At 32.2% G+C, this 27,176-nt stretch overlaps 3 protein-coding genes and 1 long non-coding RNA gene across 7 annotated transcripts; 2 read left to right on the forward strand and 2 right to left on the reverse strand.

The window, feature by feature from the left end:
- Positions 1–2,760: 2,760 nt before the first annotated feature.
- On the forward strand, positions 2,761–8,056 carry LOC105802381 (uncharacterized). 2 transcript variants are annotated; one of them, XM_012633982.2, is made up of 9 exons: positions 2,761–2,918; positions 4,080–4,314; positions 4,568–4,656; positions 4,742–4,880; positions 6,605–6,679; positions 6,803–6,924; positions 7,002–7,077; positions 7,229–7,288; positions 7,642–8,056. In XM_012633982.2, exons 2-9 carry the CDS (start codon positions 4,201–4,203, stop codon positions 7,768–7,770), a joined length of 804 nt encoding a protein of 267 aa, XP_012489436.1. In that variant the 5' UTR covers positions 2,761–2,918; positions 4,080–4,200; the 3' UTR covers positions 7,771–8,056. The 2 variants fall into 2 exon arrangements, with proteins under 2 accessions (XP_012489436.1, XP_052480167.1); XM_052624207.1 differs by having other exon boundaries at positions 2,793–2,918; positions 4,184–4,314.
- Positions 8,057–11,572: 3,516 nt separating this feature from the next.
- Positions 11,573–12,677, reverse strand: LOC128034628 (uncharacterized). The gene is made up of 2 exons (XR_008190748.1): positions 12,273–12,677; positions 11,573–11,961 (listed from the first exon to the last, which is right to left on the reverse strand). It is a non-coding gene; the product is annotated as an uncharacterized LOC128034628 (long non-coding RNA).
- A 2,392-nt stretch (positions 12,678–15,069) lies between these two features.
- On the forward strand, positions 15,070–21,121 carry LOC105802379 (ABC transporter B family member 27). Of its 3 annotated transcripts, none has more exons than XM_052624323.1 (17): positions 15,072–15,632; positions 15,717–15,752; positions 15,822–15,896; positions 15,985–16,109; positions 16,832–16,931; positions 17,139–17,310; positions 17,396–17,514; positions 17,595–17,705; positions 17,914–18,058; positions 18,172–18,304; positions 18,479–18,554; positions 19,144–19,209; positions 19,293–19,400; positions 19,533–19,640; positions 19,736–19,933; positions 20,058–20,205; positions 20,348–21,121. In XM_052624323.1, the coding sequence occupies exons 1-17, from the start codon at positions 15,564–15,566 to the stop codon at positions 20,386–20,388; spliced, it is 1,830 nt and encodes a 609-aa protein (XP_052480283.1). In that variant the 5' UTR covers positions 15,072–15,563; the 3' UTR covers positions 20,389–21,121. The 3 variants fall into 3 exon arrangements, with proteins under 3 accessions (XP_052480285.1, XP_052480283.1, XP_052480284.1); XM_052624324.1 differs by having other exon boundaries at positions 15,074–15,632; positions 15,832–15,896; XM_052624325.1 differs by lacking the exons at positions 20,058–20,205; positions 20,348–21,121 and having other exon boundaries at positions 15,070–15,632; positions 19,726–19,903.
- On the reverse strand, positions 20,321–24,351 carry LOC105802380 (putative methylesterase 11, chloroplastic). Its single transcript, XM_012633979.2, has 5 exons — positions 23,947–24,351; positions 22,413–22,649; positions 21,891–22,034; positions 21,352–21,483; positions 20,321–20,991 (listed from the first exon to the last, which is right to left on the reverse strand). The coding sequence occupies exons 1-5, from the start codon at positions 24,298–24,300 to the stop codon at positions 20,713–20,715; spliced, it is 1,146 nt and encodes a 381-aa protein (XP_012489433.1). The 5' UTR covers positions 24,301–24,351; the 3' UTR covers positions 20,321–20,712.
- Between the last annotated feature and the right edge of the window lie 2,825 nt (positions 24,352–27,176).

The following is a 27,176-nucleotide window of genomic DNA, read 5'->3' on the forward strand; positions in this document are numbered from 1 at the left end:
TTCTCTTCTCCCTTTGTTTTCCTCCCTTCTTTATATCTTTTAACATGTTTTTTCTATGTGTTCCACTTGCCAAAACTAAAGGGGAAGAAGAAAAGAAAAAGAAAAAATTTAAACTATATAATTTAACTTAACAATTTTGTTTGAAATGATGATTTAACGTGCCACGTCAGCTTACCATTACACCGTTAATGACAATTAACAGCTCAGTGATTAAAATGTTACAACACATTAACATAAGCGACTAAACTGTAACATTTCAAACATAAGTGATTAAAATGTAATATGAGGTAAACAAAAGTGACTATTTTGATAATTTATCCTAATTATTTTTATTTGATCTTTCTTATTTAAATATTTAGATAAGACACCACCTAAATTGTATTCTTAATATGAAAACTTCTAAAACTTAAGACTTATTAAACAATGGAAAAACAAACAAAAAACATATAAAACCTAAGACAACACGGGTTTAAATTGACACATGTAATAATTTATTATTCTAAAATACTCTCAAACGATAGTTAAATTGGTTTTATGTTTTTCAGTTTAGTTATTTTTACCAAAAAAAAGTTAACACGAAATCAAAGGTAAATAACTTTTTAACTCTCAACATTAACAGCTTTTTGTCAAATTGGTTTTACTCCTTAGAAGCACACACTTTTTTTTTTAAGTTTTAAAAATAACTTTTTTCATATTTTAAATAAAACATAAAAATAATTTTAAAAATAAAAAATAAAAACTCTTTAAAATTCAATAAATAAAATTATTTTAAAAATATAAAAACAAAATTTCATTGTTATCAAAATCGGATTGGTTAGAACGAGAATCAACTGAAGTGTCGATCCGATGAGAGGTAAAAAATCAATTGACCCATAAATCAGTATGGATTGATTGAACCAAGCTAAAAATCGAATGAACTTACAGTTGAACAAAATTCAAATTGTTCCGACCAATTGGTTCCTAAAATAACAGATCTGACTGGTTCAAAGCAAATAAAATATTAAAAATAAAGACTATAAAAATCAGTTCAACTGATTTTTTTCTCAGTTCAACCAATTTGTACCAGTTCACGGGTCAATCAATTTTTTTACCTCTCATCAAATCGATATTCCAGCCGGTTCTTGATCCAACTGATCCGGTCCGATTTAGATAACATTGAATATTTTTTTTGAATTTTAAAGAGTTTGTTTTTCATGATTTTTTGTTTAAAAAATTATAAATTATTAAACTTTTATGTTTTTAGTTCAAATAAGAGAAGAATTAATTTTTAATTTTTTCAAAAAACAATTATGTACTTTTAAAAGATAAAGACCAAATTGATAAAAGATTATAAATATTAAGAGCTAAAATAGTTATTTTACATTTGGCACTGTTAACTTTAACAGCAAAATTAGATGGAGGGATCAAAATTTTTAAATCAAAAGAAGTACAAGGACTTAATATCTTAAAATTAAAGTATAAGGATTAAATTTTGAATTTCAAAAGAGTACAAACAACTTTAACATATTTAAACCTTAATATTTAGAATTTGTTAGAGTCAAAATAGGATTTTCATAAAAAAATTGTATTTATTTAATATGATTATATATTTAAAATGTATAAAAATTAATTCTAAATTCATAAATATTGATAGAATTTTCAACTGCGACATTAATTAAACATCTGATAAATCTCCAACTATTCATTTCCTAGTTTGTTGATATTTACAATTCGAGTTGGGATCCATGAATTTCGCTTTATAAAATGGAATTTATTGATTTTAAAAACGACATTAACTTCATTTCTATCTATGAGCAACTTTTTTATATATATATAATTGAGAATAAAGTTTGATCTAAGACATAGAGGATAAAAATATTTTTTTATCATTTGACAAAAAATTAAAAATTAATTTAAAATTTCAAAGTATGTGATTAAAATTAATTTAATCACATAAAAGATTACTGAATTTCAATGTTGACATTTATAAATCTAAAACATTGTCCCATTTTCATGAATAATAATAATAAGTTATAAAATGATCATTGAACTATACAAAAGTTTCATTTAAATTATTATGCTGTTAAAATCTTTGGTGTATATAGCCTTATCTGTTCACACCGCATACACTAATTAAAAGCTCTCATTCCCCTTAACTTCTATAGATCAATTTTTTTTTCATGAAATAGTTTTGAACGTCATGAATTTGCAAACTCAAAATCTAAACAACTTTCTTCTCCGATCTTTGACACCGATAGTCAGGTCAACTTGGACCTTAGGTATGTTCTACTCCTTAATGGGTATTTATCTACAATACAAATTGTCAATCCATTGCTTGGAGCTCACTAGCCAGACTTAAAAAAAAGGCTTAACAATTTAATGATTTAAATAAAAACTTTTAAGTAGCTCAATAATTTAAATGAAACATTATGAATAGTTCAATACTCATTTTATAATTTTTTAAAATTAAATAATTAAAATATAAATTTATTAATAATTTAGTGATCTAAAACGTAATTTACCTTAATAAGACAAACTTACTGTACGATTCTAACAAGGTTTTTAATATATTAGCTAGATATTAATTATGTAACAAATCACAAAACCCTATAAACTTAATTTAAATGGAAACTATATAAAAAAAAGTACATTAATCAGAATAGAACGTGGAATAGGTCCGAGACCTTATCTCGAAGGAAAATATTCTGGTTCTCTTTGCCCGCACGAAACTATATTCATTGGCTCATTGCCATAAAACGATAAAAACAAATATTCTTATTAATTATTGTTTTTATAATAAAAATATTTTCCCAAAATTAACATTTAAAAGGAAACCAAAAATTAAGCAGGAATCCAGCAGCCTCTATTTCTCACTCTTTGCCCAGAACCAAATCCCGATTTCTTCCGCAACTTCCGTTGACTTGTTCTCTTTGATTCCGGTACTCCTCTCCCTTCATTTCTTTCTTTCGTTCTTTTTCTTTTCTTTTCTTGCAGAACCCTTTTGGTTTGCATTGTTACATTGTTGAAAACTTTATGTTTTTTCTTTAAAATTGTTTACGTATTGTTTCTAGTTGTTAATTTGATGATTTTATTGCTTTCTCTGCATTGATGTTTATGTTGAATACATTTTTTCAATGCCAAAACATTTTAGAATGAGTGAATGAATGAATCGGTTGCCTTAAATAAGTGGTATTTTATATTTCAGTTTCTTTAATTTTTTTTAAGGAGCTAAAAGGATTGTTTGATGTAGTAGATTGATGAGAAGAAATTAAAAATTCTTTAGTTTTACCGATGCTTAGTGAAGTTAATTCTTTTTCATGGCTGTAAAAAGATTAATGCAAAAGCTTGTGTTTTTTGCTCTGTCTTTTTCCTTCTTCTGAATATATATAATGTTTAAAACTTGAATGATATTTTGCAGAGAAACACAAAGGAAACTGGGTTTTATTCTAATGCTTCTTTGCCTTAAGATATGCTATTTGTTGGTTAATTATCACCTTCTTCATATCAAACCACCAATGGTGTGGATGGCTCGTGCATTCTTTATTGATATGAATGAATCTCATATGTTACTTGTACTTGATGTCTTGGGGGTATTTAATATGCCCTGGACTTTGAAGTAATTCCTTGTTGCAAATTCTTCTTTTATTCACTCAAGATTGCTTTTACTGCAATGCAGTCTTTAAGTTATTACTGTTGCTTGACCGATGACTTTGAGGATATGTCCGTCCTAAGTTAGGTCGAACTGCTAACTCTCTTTTGATTACATGGTGTCTACATTTCTGTACCATGGCCATCCTCCCCTTGCCCCAATCTCTCCTTTTTTTATTTGATTGATATGAAAAAGAAATAAAAGGAAAAAGAAAACTTAGAAAGTCATTTAAGATAGTAATATGTTTCTATGATTGTTTTTCATATATGGCGAGTAGGTTATACTTTTTTTCTTGCTTGGAGGGGAATGCCAATTGTTGCATACTGTATTTGAAATGTCAAGTGCATTGTTGATCAAATTAAAGCAAATTATAGTCAGATCACAATATATATACACTCACATTTTCTTTTTAAATTTCTTTTGTGATATTCATTTTTTCTTAAAATTGTAGATCTTATTCATCTTGAAGGAGGAGAAGAATACAGAATTGAACACAACATAACAGAAATTTCATCTTTTTAGAGTGATTGATTGAGGAATTTACTTTGATATCAGCTTCTGAAAAGGAAGCTATGGAGATAAAATCTTACCAGAATCAGGCTGAGCTGTTGGTGAAGGAATATTTACTAGCAGATTCCGTCATCCCATATACATCAGTTATTTGTGGCATTTGTGCTTGCAAGATGGTATGTTTCTTAATCAATTTTATGATTCATTATTCAGATTGAAAACAATTCAGTTGAAGTAGAATGATGAATTGCATCTATATGATTATGAAGCTACACACCGGTGATTCTTTTTCATCGAGCCTTTCTTTCTTTCTAGTTTTTTATTGATATTTCTCTCATTTCTTCTGTTTACGTCATTCCTTTTTCTCTCTTTTATTACCATTCCCTTTTTCATTTTATCTCCAAAATTTTGGCCATTACCCTTTTCCAGGTATATGATTTTACACAATTGTTTAGCAATGTTTACTTTAAGAGCTATCCTGGTCTATCAAAACTTCAGCGGACAGAGTGGAGCAACCGGTGACTTATATCTCTATTTAACTCCAATATGTTCTTGCTATTTACTTTTATTGATACAGAATTAATGTCTAGATGCTTAATGCAGATCCATATCAACCTTTCATGCCATTTTCATAGCAATTATGTCCCTCTACTTTGTCTTTTGGTCAAATCTCTATTCTGACCATGAATATGCTGGCCCGATTACTTTCCGCAGTTCTGCACTGTCTACCTTCACGTTGGGGGTGAGGATACCTTCTGCTTTTATTTTGGATGAGAAATCTTGGATTTAGATAACTTTTAATGTTTTATGTTCTTTAATGCTTGGTTTAGGTATTTGATGATACTAAGAAGTTGATCTGCCTTGCCTTTAGTAACATCCCTTCATGATAATTGGTTTAGTCATACACTTTGATACTTAAATACTAAGAAGTAGTGTACTATTTAGAAGAAGCAATTAAGTGTTAAGCTTTCTTCATTGAACATTTTAATTTAAAGTCAGTGGAAATATCTCTAATGTGATTTTATTTCATTTCAAATTATGTGGGTGGCAGAATAATTGCAAATTGCTGTTGACTTTTATGCTGAGAAATTGGTTCCCATTTACTAAGACATCAACAAAGAGAAATACTATATGTTTATCTATGTTATATGCCATGATTATGCCTGCAATATTTCAATTCTTTTGTTTTAATATCATGAAGGCTCTCTGGCATTTTGTTTCCCAGTCCCTAACAGAATATAAAATATTGTGTTAGCCAAAGTTCTTGTTTATGTAGAAAGCAAGCAATATAATCATGGTGCTAAAATATGCATTGATTTTAACACCATTTTGCGAATTTTAACATACTTAAACTATATGGTTAAGACCTGCATTTCTCAAACAAGATCAAACTCTGGCATTGGAACTTTATGGTAAGCTGGGTTCATTTCGGTAGTTATTTGCTAGGCTTGTCTCAATGTATATCAGGTGTGAAGGTTTCTCATCAGAATGAATATCACCATGATGTCTCCGACCCAATCAATGTACAATCTCAGTCTGTGTCTCTAATCTTTCACGGTCATGAGGCATGGTGCTCTTCTAACTGAATAAGTAAATCACATCATGGCCATGAGTCTGTGACCTTATACCCATTATATTTGTGAAATAATCGATATCTGGTGCAGGGCTAAGTCAATACAGACCTGTCTCACTAGGAGCTTGATCACTGGTTTGTCTAGGATGTGTCTTGAACCACCTTGCAGTCAGTATTAAGGAGAAAATACTCCAGGTCGTCATGCTTGGATCATTTCTAGTTGGAACAACCAAATCTGGGGAGCATAGCTACCACATTAAGTCTTTGATCCAGTAGTATCTTGATTGTCGTGACTAGTGTAACTAAATCCCAAGAAAACTTAGTCGATAGCTCTTACTCTATTGACATTTGCCAATATTTTATGACTTTATGTCATGACTAGGATAACTAAATCCCAAGAAAACTTAGTTGACAGCTCTTACTCTATCCATATATCTATAATAGGATGCAATTTCTAGAATGTGCTTCTTTTAAGATTTAGTTGAATTAAGCATTTTCTTTGCTTCATTTTGATAAGGCTAAAATATTAAAAAAGTCCTTATAATGTCTCAGATTTCGCATGTAACCCTCTATAGGATATTGTACTCAACTGAGCCCTTAGCTGAGAAATAAATAAGGATTGGGGCTAATATAAGAAACTTGGGAAAAAATTGGGATTTTATAATGTTTAGTATTTACCTTTTTTATATCGCACAGCGATTAACTACAAATGAATGAATAGATAAATTTGCAACATGTCATGAAATTATTTACCAACCTCAGACAAATTTACTCAATCTGTCCATCAAGTCAGTTTTTAATGTATCTGGAAGCTAATTGTTGCCTGTTATATGTACAAACGGGAAATATATTTCTGTAAATTCATCTTGCAGAAACTTTTCATTTTTGGACAGGTATCTCTTGGTTACTTTCTTTCTGACCTTGCAATGATCATTTGGTTTTACCCTTTTCTGGGTGGAATGGAGTATGTAAGTATTCTGTTGTTTGATTATCATCTTTCCCTACTTTCTCATCTTCATATAGAGGCCTAGTTGGTGAGTGATGGTTGATCTAATCCTGATGTAAATCAACCTAAAATCTTGTTATTTCAGGTCCTTCACCATCTTCTATCAGTAGCGGGTATAGCAAATCCTATGTTGACAGGGGAGGGTCAGGTTTACACGTTCATGGTACTCATCTCTGAGAGTACGACCCCTGGGATCAACTTGAGATGGTAAAAACTTTTTCTGTATACTAGTTCATTCCTACCATCGTTTGTAAAATGCACTAAGGATACCTGGGTTTGTATAGGTATCTTGACACAGCTGGAATGAAGAGATCCAGAGCTTACTTAATTAATGGAGTTGTAATGTTTGTAGCGTGGCTGGTGAGTACAATCAGTTCAGTTCTTTCAGACGTTCTTCTTTTTCTTTTTCTTTTCCCATCTCTCCTGACTGAGCTTTGGCAGCTTGCTAAAATTGAATTTTGATGTTTATTGATCCAGAGCGAGCTTAATTAATGAACTTTGTTTTTGGCAGGTTGCTAGAATTCTCCTGTTTATGTATCTATTTTACCATATCTACTTGCACTATGATCAGGTAAAATTCCTGCAAAACTCTTATCTGGTTTTAGCTATAGGTGTCTATTATTTCCGAGCATCAATTATTTTTCCGAACTTTTTGAATTCTAACTATTAAACTGCTGACGCATACTATATGTAACTTCAGAACATAGGTCTATTTTGTTATTGCTTAAGTGCTGAGAAAACTTAAGTTCACTTCATGACCGATGATAGTAAATCTCGATATAGCACCCTTAGCCATGCTTTGTTCCTTATGCGTTTACATGGATTTGGCATTTAAAAATCAATTTTTTATTTTTTATTTTATACTGAAAATCGATAAGTTTGGTTATATGTTAACAGCCAACCGCCATTTTCTCCTCAAACCAGGTTAAGCAGGTTAATAGTTTGGGACAGTTATTAATATCCATTGTGCCTTTAGTCCTATCAGTTATGAACTTAATGTGGTTCGGAAAGATTATCAAGGGACTAATGAAGACATTAGCAAAGAGGCACTGAAATGTACATCGAAGCAGATACTGGTGAAGTGAGAGTGGGAAAGAGAAACCCTTTCATTTAGGCTCAATGCCCTGTGCATTCCCTGTTTGACTTTGTGAATGTTGTAAATGGTGTAAAGAGTATAGGTAAAAACCATAAAACTGTAACGGCTTCTGATTCAATGTAAAAAGGAAAAACCCATCTTGTAGTGCTGAAAAATGATTAACAAAATCTGAATAACGATGCATCGATATGAAATCTATTTGGAAATACTAAAGGGCCAGTAATGGAATTTTTTCTTTGGGCACAGTGGATTACATTACGCTCATGTGTATGAAGGTGGTTGAATAAATTTTGGTGCTCCATGAGATCATGTCATTGTTTTTCATTGCAATATCCAATCAAAAAGAGACCTTTGTCTTTGAACTCCCTTACCAAAGCTCCGAAAGGGAGATCCAGATTTGATCCGTAGATTTGCCTATGTGGTAGTATATGGTGTGTTTAGGATAATTGTATTGTATCGTAGCAAACGACTCAAAGAATCTTTATATGCATTGCCAAATTCACATACCCCAATAACAAAGCTTCAAGGAAGTCATATCCAGCGATGGAGGGCAAATAATGATATAACATGCCATGTGTTACCCGCAAAGGATGTTATCTTTAATCCATCAACATTATCATAATTAGGTCAAGCATCTCATTCTTCTTTCCACTCAATTATTGATTCACAAAACATTACATATGATAAATATAATTAGATTGATTATGTATGTAAAAATCACTTAAATAAATTAATATTTTTACACTGTTAGTGGGCTTTAAACTTCACAAATAGGATTGAATGGCTACAAGTAAATGTAAGATATAGCATAATATTTAAAAATATATATGTATAAAAAAGATAATATTTGATGTACTGTCGGTGCATAAACTATATGCACCATCAATGCATCTCCATTCCCACATCATGAATGAGCAAAATATTAAAAATTGAAAGACTTTCTAATAAATGACTAAAATTTTATTTAAATGTAATTAAAATTAATTATAAATTCTCATCTTCATCCCTTAATAATAATACAAAAGTTTTAACTAAGGGTTTTAAAATGTTGAAAAAAACCTTATTTCAAATGAAGACAGTTCTTTTCTTGTTCTTTATTACTATTAGCGTGATTCAATTTTATTAGCAAAATAAATTTGAAGGTATGATTTTATTACCTTGTTTAAACCTAGTATATATGGTTATGGATTTTGAGAAATTTGTGAATTGTTTTAAAGTTAAAACTCTTTTAATTGGTTGCTTGAACAAGTAATATTCTAAAATATAGTGCTAATTATTACTTATTGAAAGTGTTAAATTTGATGGGGCAATAACTTAATTTTTTTAATATTCATATTATTGATGAGTTTCTTTGAAAAAAGGTCTTCGATAAAAGGAATTGCCCACTATATTAAAATTTCATATAAATTTTAATAATTTTTGAAGATTTTAGTTAATTCTTTACTTCAAATCAATTTTCAACTCTAAACTCAAACCTTAATCATATAAATTTCAATTCTAAGAATTAATGAACCCTTTTTATGTTACATAAGGAGGAAGATGAGAAAAGTATAGAGGAGAGTTATAATTAATTTTAATCATGTTTAAATAAAATTTTAAAACACATTAATGATGTATAAAACACATGTATACATCAAATATTATCCCATAAAAAAAATAACACTTTTTAAAGTCCAAATATTAATCATTTGAATGTTGTAAATAAATATATAAAGGTAGTTTAGTTTGAAAAAAAACAAAAAAGGAGATAAATATTGCAGACAAAATTGAGCGAAAGATTCCCCGAGCTAACTCGTCTTTGGGTCTGTCTATTTGCAGGGAAGTGGGATAAAGTTAATGGTGGAGGCCATGTGTTTGAATTATGGAAAAATGGTTTTTTGTTAATTGGTTCTCTCATCAAGAGGGCCCTTTGTTTAATACTTTATGTTGAAAGAAAGAAGAAAATGACAAAAGTGTGGACATCGTAATTATCATTTTGAAACATCAAACACATGTCATCCTGTCAGAAAATAGTTTTTTTAATTAAAGTAGTATTCGACAAACTGTGAAGAATGAAAAATGCTTTCAACTTTTCTATTCACCCGAAAGGCTTTAACATAATTACATTCAAACCCCGTCCTGCGAAACATAGCACCATGGAGCAAGCGGCCTCAGTCACCAATCGAACAAGCTGGTGTGGTGAATCACTAGCAGAGGACCAACGTGACAGCGGTGCACAGCAAACTAAGGATCGGGGCTGTCGGAGAGGAGTCGTGAGGGCCAGGCCCGATGTTGTGAGTGGGAAGGGGGAACCCCAACAAGATGAAATAACGAGAGACAGCATGGTCCAAACTTTATTCGGCCGGAAACAAAGAAAACAAATAGAAAAGCAAAAAAAGAAAAAGAAAACCGGACGATGACCAGTAGCCACAATGGATCAAAGGATTAAAAGGGAGGGGAAGAGACTCAAGATAATAAAAAAGACTGACCAAACTTACTTTCTTTCCTTTTTATATTATTACTATTTCTGGCAAGTACGATTGAATGTACTGCAATTGTTAGCAACCTTCTTGTCACCCATGCACGGACCATATTGTTTACCCGTGCCACAACTTGGAGTTTTTTTAGCGTTGTTAGTGAATGCAGTCTTTGATTTTCCGTTGCTACCGGCGAGCACTCGGCGGATGTAGGAATCCGTCAACATCTCCAACTCCATATCGTCACCGATGAAGCTGCTGTAGTCATCATCGTCGAGCCCTGCACTGTCACCGCCACCGTGGCCACCCCTGAAAGCGGTGTCATTGATCTTCTCCGCTAACACAGCAACTCTGAAATTTTTGGCGTTGAAGATGAGTAATATTGCCATTACAAATAATAATGATAGAGAGATTAAACCTCCATCTCTCTTATTAACAACCCTCATTTTCTTTCACTTTTTGCTTACAAAGGAAATGAGGTAACTAAACGAAGAAGATTGGAGTTGTTAGCTAAAAGGGATCACTTAAATGCGAAAAGGAGAGTTGGGGAAGGTAGGAATTTATTTAGTATTCCATCATGTGATCTCAATTGATTTTTAAAAAATATATATATTATATAATTGGAACAGCACAAAAAATAATTATTTTATAGACTTTTCTTATCTATTATTCATAGTTTTTTTCTAATTATTTAATGATATTTTAGAATTTTTTTCATATTATTGACACATAATTCTAATACTTCTTTTAGCTTGAATTTCGAAACATGAACTCTTAATTTTGAATCATGAACCTCGAACCCTAAACTCTAACTTTAAACCTCAAACTCTAAACCTAAATTTGAACTTTGAACCTCAAGTTTGGGGTTCAATATTCAAGATTTGAAGTTCGAAGTTTGTGATTTAAGGTTTAAAATTTAAAATTCAGTATTTAGGATCCAAAGTTCGAGGTTCAAAGTAAAAAAAAATTACCAAAATTATGTATTCAAACTAATTATATCATTAAATCGGGGGTCGGTCGGTTCGGTTAATTTTTTGAAAGTATAAATTAATCAGTAATTTGATTAATTTCTTATATGTTTTATGCTTGTTTTAACCAAAAATAAAAAAAAAACATATAAATTTCGATTAATTCAGTTAATCAACCGAATTAATCGAAAAAGTTTGGTTCGATTAATTTTTTTAAAAACAATTTCAGTTTGGTTAATGGTTAAGAGTTTAAAAGAATCAGTTAATTTGGTTAATAGTAATTCGAGTCGGTTAACCGATTAAACACCCCTAATAACTACATAACTTTTCACATATTTAAAACATTCTTGAAAGTTTATATTTTTCATTTATGCCCAATAATATTTAAAATAAAAATTAACACTGTATAAGCCCATTTTTGCCCGGGGCCCAAATCAAGCCCAAACCCAGTTACAAACCAAATTGAACAGACTAACCTAATTGTTACACCAGCCCAAACAACAACCCAAGCCCAATTAATAACCCTAAGCCCAAATTAACAGCAGCCCACAACAAACATTCAGCAGAGAAGCAAACCCTAAGGCGCGCCGCACGCCTCTGCCCAATGCCCCGGCGCTGCATGTTCTGCCAGCCTCCCTCGCGCATGCCACCGCCACCATCATCGCGTCCAATCGCCAACCTCACACATCTGCCGCACGTCACCTCCACGCTTCACTGTCAGCACCTACAAGAAGACGTCGCACGCAACAACAGAGACAAAAAAAGAAAACAACAAACAAAAACAATCCAAAGCACAAAACGATAAAAGAAGAGAGATTTAGTTTTTTTTAAATTAGCTATAAAAGGCCGAATAGGGCGATTGTATTTCTTCTTCTGGCATTTTTTTACAGATTAGAATAAAAAGGAAAACAAAGGTTGCCTTCTGGTTTCTCTGATTTATTCATTTATTTCTTTTATTTATTTTTTACGAATCAGTTTTTTTCTAAAAAAAAAAAAGAAAAAAACTCTTAATAAGTAAAAAAGGAAGAGGAATACTTGGGGTTATCTGTGGAGTCTGTCGCTGGAGCCATTTCGGTTGCCGAAATCGGACTAAAAGGGGGGCATGGGGACCTCTCCTTCCCTCGGTCTTAAGGCCCAAAAGGCTAAGCCTTCGGGCGTTTGAAAAGTGGGCCAAAGACGCGACCTCCATGTTGCTCCGACCACCGCTTACGGCGGGGTCACGGCGGCGCAAGCGATGGCCCTATTGGCCGGATTTGAGGGCTGCGTGAGAGAATGTTTGATCTCTCTCTTTTTTAAAAAAAAAATAAGGGTTAAATTGTTTTTTATTTTATTTTTTAACATTTATATTGGGAATAAAACGACGTCGTTTTGGGTTTTGGCAACAATGACCAAAACGACTTCATTTCACGTATGACCCGAATACCCGACCCGTTTAGCAGAGGATCCGCGTGTTTTCAAGGCCAAATGGGCTATTTGCGCTGCGGGTCCCTCCGCTTTGATGCTTGGCTTCAATTCGGTCATTTTGTCCTTTTTAGAATTTTTAATTTGACCCCATTTCTTTTGTGTTTGTCACAATTTAGTCCTGCGCAAAATGATGCGTATAAGTAATGGGGATATTTCACAGTCAGTCCCTTATGCCTTAAGCGAGTCTTATTTCAGTCCCCTGGCAACCCTATTTTTATTTATTTACGATTTAAGCCCCAAATTTTGAGGTTCATTTTCAATTCAGTCCTTAGTCTGTTTAATCTTATTTTTTTTGTTATTTAAAAAATAGTTTTGTCTAATATTTCACTTACTATTTATTTATTTACTTATTTTCAATTATTAATCAAACTTACATTAGTATTTATTTATTTATTGGCTTGTTCATTTTATTTTGGCCATTATTGTTGCTATTTATTTCATTATTTATTTATTTGCTATTTTTTAATACTTTAAAATTTTAGATTTATTATTATGGTTATTGTTGTTGTTATTATTGTTATTGTAATATTGTCATTGACACCATTATTCTTATTAATGCATGTTAATATTGGGATTTGTTAGCAGCAATGCTACATTTATATTTTATTATGCATATTATTTCATTGATATTTCAAATGTATATTGCAATATTGTTATTAGCCATATATGATCTTTTCAAAGTTTTTTAAACGATTTCTTTTATGAACTACGCGCATATTGATAGATATTTCATCGACTTTCACCCATTATTCAAAAAGGAAAAGTCATTCGACCAAATAGCCAAATATCCTCTTAAAATTTCAAAGTATGGGTTTTGAAAACCATAAGGTAATCTTGGTTTGAGCGTTTAAAGTATTATATCCTAACGTGCTGGATGTGATATTCATTCAGAACAAGAGAATCCTAAATTCCAACTCATGTTATTCGAGTATTTTTTTAAGGATCATATTTTTAAAACTCTTCAAAGTTTCCAATCTTCGACATTAAGACACTAATTAACCAACTAGGTACCAATTTTGGGCGTTACGAGGGTGCTAATCCTTCCTCGTACGTAACCGACTCCTGAACCCGCCTTTCTAAATTTCGTGGACCAAAATCGTTGTTTTAATAAAATTAAATTGTTTATTAAAAACAACCACATTTTGAGATGACTCAATCACACCTCATCAAAAAAAGTTTTGTGGCGACTCCCGTGTTCGTTTTCGTTTTCAAAATTAAAGTCGATCCCCGTTTTACAAAAAATGGCTTCGACAAACACTAAATAATTTTCTCATAATACCTTTAATTTGTTTTGAAAATTTTAATTAAACTCACTTAAAATATTTGAAAGTTCTCATTAATCTCAAAAAAAGTTCAAAAATTTAATTAGACCCTAATTTTTTTTTATAAAAAAATTCTCACCAAACTTCTCAAAATTTTTAAAATTTTCTAGACCCCTCAAAACTTTATCCCATAATTCACCACTGAGAGTGCCCTTGGTCGGTATTCTTTGGACATCAGTTGATTTATTGATGTATGAATGACGAGTGTTCTGCGCTTGTTAGGAAGAGCCCCTAATGTATGCTTGCCTATTGGTTGGGCCGATGAGGAATATCTTGAGTGCTAATTTATGAGGATCCTCAACTCACGGATCATAGAAAATATGAACAAAGTGGAATGCAGACCACTGAATAGGATCACGAGGTCGTTCAAAAAGTTCTTAGAATAATTTTTTATTTGCAATTTAATATTTTATTTTTATAAATAAAATAAATTTAAAAAGTAAAGATCAAGCCGATAATATTGAATTCGATTATTTAGATTTTTCCATATAAAATTGATTAATTCAACTGATATTCATAAATTTATCAATTTATTATATATAAAATTCTAGCAGTGGAATTATGAATATACACATTACTAGCAAAAGGTCAGCAATCCAAGACAAAGATGATTCATGCTCATCACCTTACCTTTCCTCTAAAACAAGCATTAAACACGACAAGTTATTAAATATCATTCTTTTAAATCCTTACCATTTCAAATAATAATAAATAAATAAATTTTCTTTGCCGGTTGAGTCTTAACTCGATTGATGTGGGTATTGTTGTTAGTGCAGAAAGACGTAGATTTGAACACACTGAACTCTTATTTAAGAGTTAGAGAGGGATTATGAATAATTACAGACATAATCTTAAAAGGAACAGAGACAAAGGTTGTTCAAAGAAATAAACATTTTTACTTCTGACTAGAATAGTCTAGTAATAAAAATGAAATGATTGCAGTTTTTTTCCTAATTTATTGAGGATGTATAAAAGGCCTCATGAAACATGCCATAAAGCCAACAACGTACCAAATAAAAAATAACAAATTTATTTTCTTTCAAAAATAACAGTTTCCCCTACTTTGTTTATAATCCCATGACATACTGGCAACTAATTTGCAGAAACAATTTCCATTGTTGCATTTGTTTATCAATTTTGAATTTTTATTTTCAAATGGGGAAGAAACAGAAGTTGCATTCTCCTCCAGGCAGTGAAAGAGTCCCCCTTTTGTACAAGGAAATTTGTTTGGTTTTGTACCATGTTTTTCTAGGATTTTATTTTTCAACATTCTGCTTAACTTTGTTCCTTGTTTTTACTACATTTTAAATATATATATGTTTCAATGCATGAGCATATCGTATACTAGTTAAAGATTAGAAGGTGATTTTGTATAGTGCTATTCACTTTCGAAACAAAAAATTTCAGATGATAAAAAAACCCAAAATTTTCAGCATCATTGATTCGATTTCTTTGGAAACCATACGACCAAGAGTACAAACATATAGCTATTCTTAAAACTTCCCCTCAGTTTAATCATGGGATAAATACAGTTCCATTTATGCAGGCAAATGATAATCAATCATCAAACTGCCCCATATCAAATCCTGAGCAAGACAGTGGTGTTGAGGTGATGGATATTTGTTCCATATTTTTATTTCCCAGTTGTGAAGCAGACTTTATTTACTTAATCTTTTATGTGGAACATTTTCAGGCAGCCAATGTTGGATTGTCCAAAGTATTTTCACTGGTTAGTCAGGAATATGGTTTTTCATTAATCTCTTTGCATAGTACCTATTGAGTTGGCTGCAATTTGTAGGCAAAACCAGATGCTGGGAAGCTTATAATCGGCACCAACGCGCTTTTTATAGCATCTGCATCGGGTTTCTTGATTGTATGTTGTTCCTTTCTTTCCCTATGTTAATGAATTACAAGATGAGAAACTGGATAACAAGTCAGAAGCTCATGTAATTATATTGCAGCCTAAATATGGTGGAATGATTATAGACATCGTGTCAAGAGAAATAAAGACCCCACTACAGCAATCACAAGCTTTGGATGCCATCAAAAACATCGTAACATATATTCTTCTGATAATTGTAATAGGGTAACTTTCCATTTCACATTTTCCTTTTGACACACACTTGTTTGTTGAAATGCTTCACAAGGCAGTGCTCCTTTCTTGGTCTATGCTAAAGACTGTTCTTTGCGAGTAAAAACCATTCTGGGTTCCTTTCAATAGTAATGATATCTTTAGAAAGATCAGAGAACTGGTAAGAACCAAATCTGGGTATCTGTCATGCTTCAACATGGGATCCATATTTTACAAGTAAAATTTTTAACTTTTGAGATGGATGTTAAATGCATGCTCTACTTCATCAAAATTGCTTTTTTTAAGTGAAGATAAAGAACGGGTTTGGGCTTCAAAAGCCTATTCTATACAAGTTACAGCATTTTATAGAACAGAACAGTACAATATTAGCCTATGTTACTCGAACTTTAATGCAAGTGTTGGATATGAGTATGAATCCAAAACGAAAATATTTGATCTTTTGAAGGATTTTATATTTAAGGGTCCTTGAAAGATCATATCCCATGCTATATCCAAATGTGTATAGGGAACAAATATAGAAAAACAAAAATTTCAAACAACATGATATAAAATCTAATTGAAGATTAGTACCAACAGGAGAATACTAATTGATAGCTTAATAGAATGGATTTAGTCTTGACTCTGTAGTAGTTGGTTGAGCCTATATTAGTTGATTTTTAACTTGTTAAAATGAATAAATCGACTCTTAAGGTTCTTCTTTTACCCATCCTATTTAGGTCTATATGCAGAGCAGTTCAAGCATGGTTGTTTTCTTCTACTGGTGAAAGGATTGTAGCTAGGCTAAGGCTTAACTTGTTCACTCACCTTATCCATCAGGTAAGACCTATCTTGTCAGATATATGTAGAGACTTATGCTCATACTTGTAAAGGACAAAATGGTGAGGTTTTTTAGTCAAAGCGGATAATTTCTCGCAAGTTGAGGGCCGGTGTCCATGGTCTGCAAGTTATTCGGCTGTTCTTTCTTAATACCCTTTGCTCAGCACTCAATGTTTCAGCAGTTTTTATCCTTAAATTGTGCAACAGGAAATAGCCTTTTTCGATGTTACTTCAACAGGCGAACTCCTCAACAGGCTATCTGAGGACACACAGATCATTAAAACTGCAGCAACAACCAATCTTTCAGAGGCACTTCGGAATCTAACAAGTGCCATTATCGGCATTGGCTTCATGTTTTCATCATCATGGAAGCTAACATGTATGTTCTCTGGTTTTGCTTGCTTAACAAGTTTTCATTAATGTTGAGAGTTATAGCAGTCACAATTGCTATTATTTGTGTTCAGTGCTATCCTTGGTGGTAGTTCCAGTTACCGCAGTCGCCATGCGTAGATTCGGACGATATCTCAAACAACTTTCACACACAACACAAGCTGCAGCTGCAGTGGCTGCCTCGGTTGCTGAGGTTTGTAAGAACTGTAACGTGCTTCAAAACTGAAAAGCATTGAAAATTCTGTCCTTCATGACAAACCCCTTGACGTTTAGGAATCTTTTGGAGCTATTCGAACAATTAGGTCTTTTGCTCAAGAAGGCTATGCCGTCTCCAAGTACTCCAAGAAGGTTGATGAGAGACTGAAGATTGGACTCAAACGAGCTGTGAGTGTCCTTTCTATCTCTCAATCACACACAGATGGCCGGAACACGATATTGCAATTGTTGTTTTTGTGGTTTATCTCTTTACATCAATGATAGTCAATTTAGTTAGTTGCAATTGTATTCGTTAAATCACGAACGCAGTTTGACTGCAACTTAAATCTCTGCATAGATGTTTAGCTTGAGTCTTAACTCTTGTTTTCTACAACAGAAAGTAGTTGGTCTGTACTTTGGAGGACAGAACGCTGCATCCAAACTGTCAATTTTTATAGTGGTGAGCTATGGAGCCTACTTGACAATAACGGGATTCATGACTGCTGGTTCTCTTACATCTTTCATCCTTTATAGTCTCACAGGTACTATACAAGTTCCAGACAACTCTTATGTTCGATCTGCAACTTTGGTCGGAACATATTAACAGTTATTTGCATGGCATGTTTGTGATAAACAATCTTCTATTTACCTGCAGTTGGATACTCAGTGTCCTCATTATCAGGATCATATGTATCTGCCATGAAAGCTGCAGGGTCAAGTAGGAGTGTTTTCCAGCTATTAGATCGTGTCTCAGGCATGCCAAAATCAGGAGATAAGTGTCCAGTGGGGTTAGTCAAATTACAATTTCATTAAATTTAAATTCCACTAGTTTACACCTATGGCAGGCTGTAACACAACATTGTATGAGAAATGCTAAAAAGAGGCTTAAACTTTATTTATGTCACGCAAGTTAACCCAATGGACCATCATGTTAAATAAACATGTTATGCTGTGAATGGCAGAAATCCAGATGGAGATGTAGAATTGGATGATGTCTGGTTTGCTTATCCTTCTCGGCCAAGTCATATGGTACTTAGGGTAATGGTTTCTCTGCTACATAAATGAATTTAAAGCATATCATATACCGTTTAACACACGCACAGACACACAAAAAAAGAGTTTAATAGAACATATTCTACTCTAGCAAACTAACCCATGTTTTGCCTCAATATTGTGCATTGATTCAATGGTTTTGGATTTTGTTCAGTTAGCTCCTTCCTTTTAAGACCTGAAGAATATCAAAATTAAAACAAGGGCAAAATCAAAATGTTCTAATAGCAATTTCTGAATCTTTTGTCGGTTTTTTATCAAATAAAAAGAAGTTTAGAAAATAGACTAAGTTTCAAATTATTTAGTTAATATGGTTTAAATTGATAGGAGAGAGAGAAAGTTTAACTAAGTTTTAATGTGCACCTCACGTGCAAGGTTAGAAGAAAAGTGCTATCCAAAAACGGATTAGAGCAATGAATGCATAATCTAATGACTATTCGAGCTAGAAAGATCTGATGTTGTATTGAATTGAAGTACCAATTATCAAGCTTTTAACTGATAATAATAGATTTACTATATTTAAGTAACAACAATGCATACATTCACTAGATAATGTAAAATCTGAATGGAACTGCAGGGAATAACTATGAAACTGAAGCCTGGCTCAAAAGTTGCCCTTGTTGGACCCAGTGGTGGTGGAAAAGTAAATATTGCCATCCCCTTTCCCTTCGTTGACACTTCTTGGACTAACAAATTACTGAAAGCTGAATCTCCAATCTGTTGCAGACGACAATAGCAAACTTAATCGAAAGGTTTTACGATCCTCTCAAGGGAAAGATTTTGTTAAATGGGGTTTCTTTACTGGAAATATCACATCAATATCTTCATAGAAAGGTGGAGTCCTTTTTGCTGATCTTTCTCAATGTTTGTATGCCTTCCATACAAACTCCACTCATTTTCTCGTGTTTATATTTAAGGTGTTATATTTTCAGACCTTTATTGTTGGTCTTGTTTTACTAAATACAGGTTAGCATAGTTAGCCAGGAACCAGTTCTTTTCAATTGTTCCATAGAGGAGAACATTGGGTATGGAGTCAATGGCAAAGTCGGCAAAACTGAGATACAATATGTGGCTGTAAGTTAATGACTATAATCCTTTTTACCAATGATAAATGAAACAGTAGTTGATTCATTTTTTTAAAATATCGTGTGCATATAAGATGGGTGCAGAAAATGGCGAATGCCCATGGATTCATTGAAAAATTTCCTAAGAAATATGAAACAGTTGTGGGAGAACGGGGTTTGAGGCTGTCAGGAGGTCAAAAACAAAGACTAGCAATTGCAAGATCACTGTTAATGAATCCCAGTGTATTGCTTTTGGATGAAGCCACAAGTGCTCTTGATGCTGAGAGTGAATACCTAGTTCAGGTAAGACTCTTAGCTGCTTTTCATAAACCTGTCTCCGGGTTGGGCAGATCGGCTCATTTTCGGCTTGCCTCAGCCTGTAGGCCTGGTTCACTATCAATTTAATTTATGTGATGGTGCTTGATAGGAAGCTATGGATTCATTGATGAATGGTAGGACTGTTCTAATCATAGCACATAGGCTGTCAACAGTCAAAAATGCGAACAACGTAGCTGTTATTTGTGATGGTCAGATAGCAGAGAGTGGCACTCATGAACAGCTTCTCACACAGGATGGTATCTACACAGCACTTGTTATGAGGCAACTACAATGATCAAACACTAATTAATAATATCTATTATCCTAATAACAATACTTTTAATGTGTTTCTATTTCGGATAATCAATCTCGTAATAAATTATCAACCTTTTATTTCAGTAATCCAACAATCTTTAAGCTCAGACGCATATGTTACATGAGAAATTGGTTCAACAAACAGAAAGAATGGCTGATACTGCTTTATGTGCAACCCTGAAGTGTTAATCTTTCGCTAGCATAAATATGAATATCTCATGAAAGGAAAACCAAAAACAAAAAAGGACTGAGGAAAGCGATATCAACATACTCCGTGCTCTGATGCAAAATGTCTAAGCTATCTAGCAGTCGAGCACTAAAGACCATTTTTACGGTATGTGTATGTGCATCTGCTTGTTCACTCAAATTCGAGAGGATAACTTCCCCATACCTCATCAAATGATGCCCTAGTGGGGGACTCCAATGAAACATCCGACAATTAGAATCTCTCAAGGTGAAGGGAGTTTCGAGATCTCTACAAATAGTTTGTGCAAGGCTTGAGGCTTTGAGAAAAATGGTGAGTGGTCAGCACCTTTTAGACGAAATACTTTTTCCGGTGGGCTTGAGTTAATCATGCTCTCTTGAAGCACCACTGGTATGGCATTATCTTCAGGAGTTCCTACATAAAAACGCCTCACAGATCCGTATTTCATGTCAGAAAGTGAAAGCTTCTCCAAAACTGGTGCGAAAGGGATCGGCCTCATTGAAACAGATGCTAATGCAACATCCTGGCCAGCAAAATGTGGAATAAAATCAGCAGTTGTAATTTTGCACATCGACACACATAGAAGATAAATTGAGTTTTTTGAACAATAGAAAATCAAAAGATTAATTAATCAATCAAAATGATTTAGACAACGAAGTTAGAAGGAGATGACAAACTACTAATTACCTAACGTGTTCACATTGCAATTTAAATATGAAATTTTACAAGCATTCATAAGAGATGTATGTGGTTATGCGGACCATGCACATTGTTGCCTGCCAGTGTGGTAGAATATCTAACAAGGATGCTAAATGATCTCGTTATAAGACATATAAGTCGCATTGATTAAGAAAAAGATCATTAATCACTAGTTCAGATGTACCTTGGAAGGACTTTGATTGAATAACAAATCCCGCAATAAAGACTTGTCTAAATCAATAGCAGTTGGAGGATGGTCATTTCCATTAGCATACAGAAATATCTGAGCCTGTCGCATTAGATCATTAGAACCTGCCTGCAAAAGTTTTAGCACTAGTTACATAAAACCATAAAGTTCAAATGGTTAGATTACTTGTTCATAGAAAGTATTAACAAGCTACTTTACTTGGACTCAAGTGTGGTGTCCAACACGAGTATATTCAATTTTTTTAAAGTATTTAATAATGTCCCCATACTCATGTCCAAAGATGCATTTTTCAAACAAATTTAATGCCAAATTTTAGATAAAGTAGGGCTCACTATGGTGAAACAAGATGTCAATGGCAAACACTCGAGCAAATCAGTAAGTTCCGGAAGAAGTTAAACTATAGACACTTCAAACAAACAATTTATAGAAGTGCATTTTTCAAGTCCAGCATAATTAGTATGTATCTGCAGATAAAAATATTCAGAAATTAAAATAATGATTCAAGCAATGCAAACCTGTTGGGTGAACATATCAAGAGTACTTTGTCCATTTGTCAACATTGCTGCGGCCACAAAAACAGCCTTTGCAATTTTAAAAGGAAACAGTTCCATTGCATACGATACACATGCACCACCAAAGTCATGCCCAACCAAGATCACCTGCATAGTTTTAAAAGACTTTGACCAATGAGACTCTGTTATCGATCTCTTACTATGTCAAACTTTCCAGTAACAGCGAGAATGAAAAATTGTAAAGAATGTGTAACAAAGCTTGGTTAGCAGAAATATGCAAGCACCAATACAATGCTTTAGCAACCAATATAAAATAAAATTTAATATACCCCAAAAAGGCTTATAACAGCTATTTTAGGAACTTCCTGGATTTAACGTTTGGTATTGAGCAGGACAAGTTTGAATTCATTAACAAGCTTGATATTCAATTTGCATAAGAAAAAATTTCTTCTGACCAAGAAGCAAGCTGAAAAAGGAGCATAAGCGTGGAAATTAAAACGAGTAAAGAAAGAAATAGAAAAGAACCTTCTCGCCTTCGGGAAGTTTTTCAAGAAAATCAGTTAATGGCTTCACATATTGTGGGAGACTGGTAATGCCATTTGTGTCGAAAGAATGAATGCCAGAACCCGTTAGATCAACTGCAGTAGCTTTGAAACCACCTTCTTCTAGGAGTGCAATTGTTTTATACCAACACCAAGCACCAAAGCCTCCCCCATGGACAAGGACAAAATGATTTGTTTCCAAGTTATCAAGCTTTATGCCCTGGCAAACACAAAAAAGAAAAATGAGAAAGATCATAAGCGACATTTAAAAGGATTAATGTACACTTAACAAGCAAAGTTACTAAAATAAAATTTACAAATTGACTTGAAATGGTGGTAACCAAGAACAAACAATGAAACAAAACCTGTAAATATGCGGCCTTCTCGATTATGGCTAGGCCATAAAAATAATTATAATAAAAGAAACAGGTGTTGTGCTAGACGATAGACTACAGTGCAAAATAACACTACAAAATAGATAAATTTGTCTAGAAATTTTATGAACATAGTTTTATCTTATCCAGCTGAATCAGGGTTAATGAAGCTTTCCCTTAAATGAACAGTTCTGGGACAAAGTACTATCATAAGCACACACGTTTTAGCAATTTTACAAACAAGAAAAAAAATAGCTTTTCTTCTTAGCTCACACTTGCAGCACTAGAAACTGAGTAAAAGAGCATTGATAATAATTGTCACTAAGACTCCATTCTTATCATTTATAGTTAAAAGAAAACAAAAAACAAATAAGCATTGTTCATCTAAGTAGACCAGAAACATCCTTGACAAGCAAAAGCATTTATGAGTGCTGAGATAACTCTACATATGCCAAAACGCCTGCAACTGGAGCTTATTGCTGCATAGCAGAAAGCCTTTAATGTCCATCACAGTGAGAGACAAAGATGGATCAAAGAATCTCTTAAAAAGACATCTGCAAATTGAGAATCTGGTGCCAAATACATCCCCTTGCCACCATCAAAATAGGTGGGATTTCCATGGTTTTAACCCACATTTAGAAATTCATACACTTCGTGCACAAAAGAGCTATCAAGGCTTTAAATTAACAAAGAACCATTGGCAAAGCTCAAAAAAAGAAAAGATCTTTTAAAAATATGCAAGGTTTGACTGAGAAGTCTAATACTATAAACTTCCATAACCAAATCAAGTTCTCAAATAGCCAACTCAATTTTCCAGAACTCCAATGACATGAAAACTCCACTTTCATCGAATGCCGATATATTGCCAAATTAACAGCCATCCGACTAAAAATAAAAAATAATTTAAATACCATAAGTAACCAATAAAAAAATTTGATCATAATTCCATCGTACTTCCCATAATTTGAAGTTATAAAATTATAAAAAATAATTAAATAACCCATAATAAAAATAGAAAATTAAAACCCAATACCCCGCAATAATTAACCCCCACAACCCCCCCCCCCAAAAAAAAACTTTTACCCAATAAATTACCTGAAAAATACCAAAAACCATAATTAAAGAACAAAAAATAACACAAACCTGATTAACAAGCTGATGAGGTTGCAAAAGCGGGTCAGTAAGGGACCTCGCTCTGGAACTGGAGCTCCGAGGCAACTGACCAGCTTTCTTAGACCCGGAAGAAGAATTCGGGTACCTCAACGAAGCCGACCTGTCAAACGGCAATGAAGCTCCCCCGTTTTGCTGTTGATGTTGCCTGAACAAGATCGCAGCTGCTAAAGCCTGCTCTTGAAGCAGAGAATCATCAAGCTTGTCTTTCCTCGACGATCGGACCCTAGCCCACCGGTTGCTGGAATTGGGTCCTTTTTGCTGGTTCTGCAACCTTTTCGTGACCGGTCGTTTCGTTACTGTTTTACGAGCAAAGCAGTTTCCCATTTTCTCGACTGCATGAAAGGTAAAGAACTAGAAAAAGGCAGAGAGAGAGAGAAACTTTATATATAAGTTTGTATCTATGCATTTGTATACGTATAAATATACAGTTTTATCTACGTAGAAGGAGCGGCGTTGGTGGCTGACGGCTGTTGGGTGGTGCGAGTTGGAGAGTCAATGAATTTTTTTTGACTTTTGTGCTTTTTCCAAATGCTAGCCCTAAATTATTTACTTTGTACTAAATTGCCTAACTTTACATTTTACTTGCATAAATTAGGAAAAAAAAATTATTGAGATTTATTTTTATATTTTTAGAATTAAGAATCCAGCACTTTTTCAAATTGTTAGCTTATTGACATCTTTTTATGATTCATTAATATATTTATGAATATTACGTTTTTCATTAAATATGAATATTATTTTTCTCAGTTATATTTAATTATTGGAAATTAATAAAAAAGCCATTTAACTATTTAAGTCAAAGTTAGGAGAAAATTATGAGCGCATAATTACTTTAATACTACATAATAATTAAACTGAAATTATAAATATAAAATTACATTAAAATATTTCTGCCTTTTCATTCTTAAAATATTTACTTTAATTTTTAAAAATAACTGCAAAATAAGATACTCGTTTTTAATATATATGAGAATAAATACCCAATTAAAACCTATCACTGTAACCACATTCGTTAAGAGAAAAAAGATATATTTTTTAAAGCATGTCTGATTTGCAAAGTTGTCCACGTCTTTTATCTCACGGGGCAACTTTTTCCCTCCTTCCAAACAGAAAGTGACACCAATTTCTATTCACTTTAATTTTTTATTAAAAAAATTAAAAATATGTTGTTCTATTAAAATATGATAGGAACTTTTTAAAGATTTTTTTAAATTAAAAATAGATATTAATATTTTATATTTTTATCAACAGGAATATATTGATGCTATAATTTTCAGTGCATTAAAAGATATTTTATATTAGGGTAATTATTCACGATGAAATATCATGTAATGTTTGGTAAATAGAAATTTGAACATTTTTTAGTTGATTTGAGCACAAATAGAGGATTGGGTAATCAAATTCTCTAATTGTAATGTTTGGTGAATGGATATTTATAAGAGTTTGTTGAGCAAAAAGTTTCAAACAAAAAAATGTTGGGATGGGCAACTTTTTTCAATTGTTGAATGGAAATGAGATATGTGGAATGACATATTTAACCATATTTGTGCAAAAGTTACTCCTTTTGTCACATGCTCTCAAACCTAATAGAGGTGTCAAGATATCAATAGTCTTCATTCTCCTATTTGCATTTTCACCTCTAATTTCTAAAGTAAATCTCAAAAAAAAATTCACCATGAATCTACAAAAATCAAAATTGCCGTGAGAAATTTTCAATTGAGCTCATTCACCCTTAAATATTTATGGACTCTTAATTTATTTTCAATTTACTTGTGTAAAATAATTTTTTATCCAGCTTTATATTAATTGAAATATCTTGCTTGACAAATTTATTTAGAGTGTGACATAATTATCACTAATTTATATACTAACAACATGACATAATTATCACTAGAGATATAGTTTACAATTATATTGATACACTATTAACATTTATCGATTTTCACAAGGTTAATATTTGTAAATAAGTAACTTAAGAAATTTTTTATTTAAATCTTCAAAATATTCACTAATTTAATTTTCATAATTGATATTTTAATTATTGAATAATAGTGTTTATTTCAATAATTTCATCCAATAAAATTAAAGTATTATAAACAAATAAATACTTAACAATAAAATGTGCCATGCGCTTATTTATTATTTTACACGTATCAGCTTTTAGTTATTGACTAAACTTTACTAAACACTTTTAAATAAATCGTTAATAAAATCAATAAATAAAATTAACTAATGCAATTAACATTCAGGCAATTACCAAAGTCCTCTTTTCTTAAACGCGTATTAACATTCACGAACAAAGATTCGGCGGTAATGGAAATAATAGGAAATTGTATTGAAAAAACATTGGGCCAAAAAGTGAAAACAAGAACGGATTCGCTTTGTAAGAACTAACCGCAAGTAATTTTTTACGTAAAATTTTTCTACTTAATATAAAAAAGAAAAACTTATCCTTTTAATTTTTTATTCTTTAGTGTAACCTCATAAAAATAATAATGTAGGAAATTATTTAACCACAAAATTTCGAAATTTTATTTAACTTAAAATCTTCAAAAGGAAAAATAAAAATTTGTTCAAACTACAATGAATAAAAGCTAGAAGACAACAAAATGTATGGCATAATTGGAATAATTATGTTGTTGGAAATTTCAAACAAAAAATGTCTTATTTATTGGTCAAATAACGTGCGAATGATGTGGAATTAAATGGTTGTAACTTTTAGACTTCTTTTAGATCATGATGAATATTGACGATGATTATGATAATAATGATTTGTAATTTATAATTTTTTAAAATTCATGTATTAATTTTATATCACGTTTTAGTAATTATTTAGTATTATTTTAATATGGTCCAATGTTTTATATATATATATATATATATATATAATTAAAGAAGGAAATAAAGTTGTTTGGGATCGAACTCAAATTCTCATACTTACAACAGGGGCGAAATCAGAAATTCGTTTTAGAAGGGGCCGAAATTAAATTGTAATTTTTACGATAGCAAAAATATAATTTTATTATTTTAATAGCCCATATCTTTATAATTTAAAAAAAATTTAAATCAAATTTTTATATTTATAGAAGAGACTGATTTAAAATTTTAAAAAATTTAAATAGTCAAAATGAGGAAATACTTTGTGCCAAAGGATTGTTAGTCGCAGTTTTTTTTTTCCTAATGTCTCTCCAATTGAGTCA

The sequence above is a fragment of the Gossypium raimondii genome, chromosome 11 (genome assembly GCF_025698545.1).
Source record: "Gossypium raimondii isolate GPD5lz chromosome 11, ASM2569854v1, whole genome shotgun sequence".
Lineage (NCBI taxonomy): Eukaryota > Viridiplantae > Streptophyta > Magnoliopsida > Malvales > Malvaceae > Gossypium > Gossypium raimondii.

Coding starts and splice junctions, on each gene's coding strand:
- LOC105802380 (XM_012633979.2), bottom strand. CDS start 24,300: ATGGGAAACTGCTTTGCTCGTAAAACAGTAACGAAACGACCGGTCACG. Junction 22,035..22,412: donor AACTTCCCGAAGGCGAGAAG/GTTCTTTTCTAT, acceptor AAAACTATGCAG/GTGATCTTGGTTGGGCATGA. Junction 20,992..21,351: donor TCAATCAAAGTCCTTCCAAG/GTACATCTGAAC, acceptor TTTGCTGGCCAG/GATGTTGCATTAGCATCTGT.
- LOC105802381 (XM_012633982.2), top strand. CDS start 4,201: ATGGAGATAAAATCTTACCAGAATCAGGCTGAGCTGTTGGTGAAGGAA. Junction 4,315..4,567: donor GCATTTGTGCTTGCAAGATG/GTATGTTTCTTA, acceptor ACCCTTTTCCAG/GTATATGATTTTACACAATT. Junction 7,289..7,641: donor TCTACTTGCACTATGATCAG/GTAAAATTCCTG, acceptor TCCTCAAACCAG/GTTAAGCAGGTTAATAGTTT.
- LOC105802379 (XM_052624323.1), top strand. CDS start 15,564: ATGCAGGCAAATGATAATCAATCATCAAACTGCCCCATATCAAATCCT. Junction 16,932..17,138: donor TCACTCACCTTATCCATCAG/GTAAGACCTATC, acceptor ATTGTGCAACAG/GAAATAGCCTTTTTCGATGT. Junction 18,059..18,171: donor CATCCTTTATAGTCTCACAG/GTACTATACAAG, acceptor ATTTACCTGCAG/TTGGATACTCAGTGTCCTCA.